The sequence below is a fragment of the Ursus maritimus genome, unplaced genomic scaffold (assembly GCF_017311325.1).
Source record: "Ursus maritimus isolate PB19 unplaced genomic scaffold, ASM1731132v1 scaffold_3, whole genome shotgun sequence".
NCBI classification, from domain to species: Eukaryota; Metazoa; Chordata; class Mammalia; order Carnivora; family Ursidae; genus Ursus; species Ursus maritimus.
The window spans coordinates 88,889,984-88,893,359 of record NW_024425563.1 but is presented as its reverse complement, the minus strand read 5'-3'; the positions used below and the strand labels follow the sequence as shown (position 1 = coordinate 88,893,359).

The window sequence follows — 3,376 nt, the reverse complement described above, 5'->3', positions numbered from 1 at the left end:
TGAGCCAGGCTTTCCCCATTTCTGAATTGAGGGTATTAGCATTCATCCCACAGGGTGATTTTCAGGATGTGATCAAACAACGAGCAGAAACCAGCTACTGCAGTGCTCAGTGCAGTGGATCTCCAATCAGGGATTGCTGTTATCGCTGGTGCTCTCGTTGCACTAACATTCTTCAGTGTTTCTAGCATCTTGACCATTGATGGTCCCTCACCAGCCTCTTGTGGTCAGACCTGTCCCAGCCCTCTGGCTCCTCCCTCCCTCCCGCCTCTCTCTCACCAGTACCTACAGGGGCCTTGGGGAAGCAGAGGCTCAGATCTTAATCTGCCCTCTGCCACCAGCCAGCCAGTCTCCTCCCAGCAGGTGCAGTCATGGGGTCACCCTGGGCTTCTTTCCACCAGGTGGGAAGCAGAAGCATGCTGGGTCCCCTTGCCATCCTGTGTGCCCTCCTGTTTCCTGGTAAGTCCTGACTCGTTCCCCCGTGCAGGGTACAGGGGAGGTCCTGAGTCCTCCTGCCATCCTTATCTCACCACTCTCTCCCTCTTCCCCTTCAGGCAGTGGATCAGGGCTCAAGCTGGAGCAGCCAGATGTGGTCGTGGAGCGCTTGGGCAGCACGGCCAGCCTGCCATGCAAAGTCGACACCTCGGTCAACTACATCCACTGGTACCGCCACCAGGAGGGTAGTGCCCCACAGAGGCTCCTCTACCTCGACATGTCTGGGTCGTATGTAAGGAGGGATTCAGTCCTGAAAGCGGACAAAGTCAACGTCAAGAAGGGCAAGCAAAGCAACAGCTGTAACCTGTTGGTGCTGAAGCTGGAGAAGGACGACGAGGGCGTGTACTACTGCGCTGCCTGGGAAACGCACAGCCCCGCGCTGGGACCATCTCCCTGAGCAAAAAGCTCTCTGTCTCCCAGGATACTCTATGCCTGGCACCGTCCACTAGCTCTGGGTCCCTGGGGTTGCCCTGGGGTCAGCCCTCAGTACCCCGGACTCTCGCTAACGGCTCAGGAGCCCCAGTGCCCAGGCTGGCGCAGACCCAGGGACCTGTCCTGTCTAGGGGGGGACTTCTCTGAAGATGGTTCAGCGCATCATTTCTGGAGCAGAATCTGGCTGCTCGATGCAGGAGCCATGAGCCACTAGCCACACGTGGCTCCTGAGCACGTGAAATGTAGTTAGTCCACTAGTCCAAGCTGAGATGGGCTGCTTGTGATATACCAGTCACATTCTGGAGACTATTAAAAAAAAGATGAAATTTTTTTTAGTGATTTCTCTATTAATTACATGTTGAAATACTGTTTTGGATATCTCGCAGTAAATAAAAACAATCCTAGAATTTTATTTAACTTTTTTTTTAATGCAACAGTTAGAAAATGTGTCTCATATTGTGACTTGTATTTGTTTCCACTGAACAGAGCTGTGACAGACCAGTGATTGAAGATCTGGCCATCTCCAGTGAAGAATGTGGGAATAAAGTATTGTGCATAAATCATTCCAGAGAGAGATTTACCATAAAATGATTGAAAGCTGACATTGGAAGTCACCTCCTGATTCCAGTTTCTAAGCTGCTGCCCTGCCCACTGCGGGTTACTCTGCAGTGGAGACTCAGTGAGCAGAAGCACGGAGAACAATCTAACTTCCCAGCACACTCGTGCACTGGCACGCCTGGCCCTTGACGCCGGTGGGGGGACATGGCCCTCACGCAGGTTGATGCATCAGCCCTGGTTGAGACCGGGGCCTCAGCCCTCCGCTTCTCCCCGAATGCTACTCCATATGGGATTCTGTGACCAGATTCCCTGAACCTCTGTTCTCTCCTCTGTAAAAGGAACTGGTTTAACTGCCACAATATTGGGACTAATTTCTGTATTAAAGAAAAATTATACCAGTAAGATATCACTATGTTTACCAACTTCTTATATAGTCAACTTCTTCTAAGGAGGGGTAAGCTGATTTTAATGCATTTTCAATTGAAAATTCAAATTTTAGGTACAAGTTAATACCATTGGTAAATATAATTACCGAAAAGAATGTCTACATGACCTGAAGGAAATTGGTCTTTCAGATTCACTAACTACTCTCAGTTTCTGCTTTAGTGGTGAGAGAAAGATTTGCCTGCCTGCGGAAAAGCCCAACACCCCTACCCTCTACTGAAGCCTGGATCAAGGCTCCAGCATGTGCAGGAAGGGGTGGGGGAGGAGGGTCAGTAACTTACCTTTGCTCTGTTTTAGGGGTGTTTCATATGTCTTCCCCATTGCCTAATATAACTGAACCCTTCCCTCTCAGTGCCTGACTCCACAGGAGAGTGACTCCGAGAGCTCTTACAGTTTGGTTAGAGACAAACTAGCTAAATATGAAGATACTGTCATGAGAAGTCTTCCCAAGTCAATGTGAATGTGTTTTCAACATGGTCCGTAGTGCCTTTGAGTTACAGACTAAGAGGACAGTGGTCTTGTGCATGGAGCAAACAACTCCTATGTGGTGGGAACAACAAGTCACATTTGGAGTCATTTCCTACCCCCTGCCCTTGTCCTTCTGGCTAAGTGAGCTTCACCAAGGACACTGCGGCCACACGCAGTAAAGCCAACCCAGCCAGAGACCAATCAGCCCTCCCGTCCGACGTAAATGATTGCTAATTAAATGCTTGTTTAAATGGCTGATTCTAACAACACGGAAAGCATCGTGTTAGAATGTACAGGCCCCGGTACAGTGATGACTGCATTAATGTCGGTTGAAGTGAGATTGACATTTTGACTATGAGAGAGGGGCTCCCAGTACCTCATAGGTGGGGGATTTTGCATAGCTGGATGGTTGAAATACCCTGATGATTTGGGCTCAACTCATTTATTTCATTCCTGAGGTGGGTGAGACACAATGACTTTGAGTAACAGAAGCAACGTATTATGAAATCAATGCTGAATAAAGTCTAAGAACATCTCAAAAAATCAGTTTCCACAGTTATATTATCCATTCCCAACCGATCACACACACGAGTACTGTGGAAAAGTCGTGTCTGTTCCGTCAGCGTCGTCTTCTAAAAATCACAATTCTGAAAATTTCTGGGCACACCTGGAAATCCATGCGGACTGTTTCGTTTTATATGTTTCACCCCCAGAATGTGTCAGGGACACAGTCTTCAGTAGAGGAAAGGGCACAACTTGGAGACGTCACTTCTAAACGTTGGGATCAGGAGAGCTTTTACTATGTCATTTCCATATACTTATTGTCTCATAGAAAACCTGTATGGCTTTATTTGAAAATTTGTTAAAAAGAATTTGTATGTTACTAATTAGAATTCTTGCATATTATTGAGGACTTAGACACACCATGAGAAATCCGCTGGTTAGAAATGTGTATAATAGCCTCTGTCTTGCCCACTATTTC

At 47.7% G+C, this 3,376-nt stretch overlaps 1 gene segment (V, D, J or C); it reads left to right on the top strand.

The window, feature by feature from the left end:
- The first annotated feature begins 204 nt into the window (after nt 1-204).
- The window catches only part of LOC103674603, a 44,533-nt gene continuing 41,361 nt past the window's right edge, over nt 205-3,376 (top strand). Inside the window, 2 exon segments of the C gene segment in view lie at nt 205-456; nt 552-858. Of these exon segments, the coding sequence occupies nt 369-456; nt 552-858 (395 nt within the window).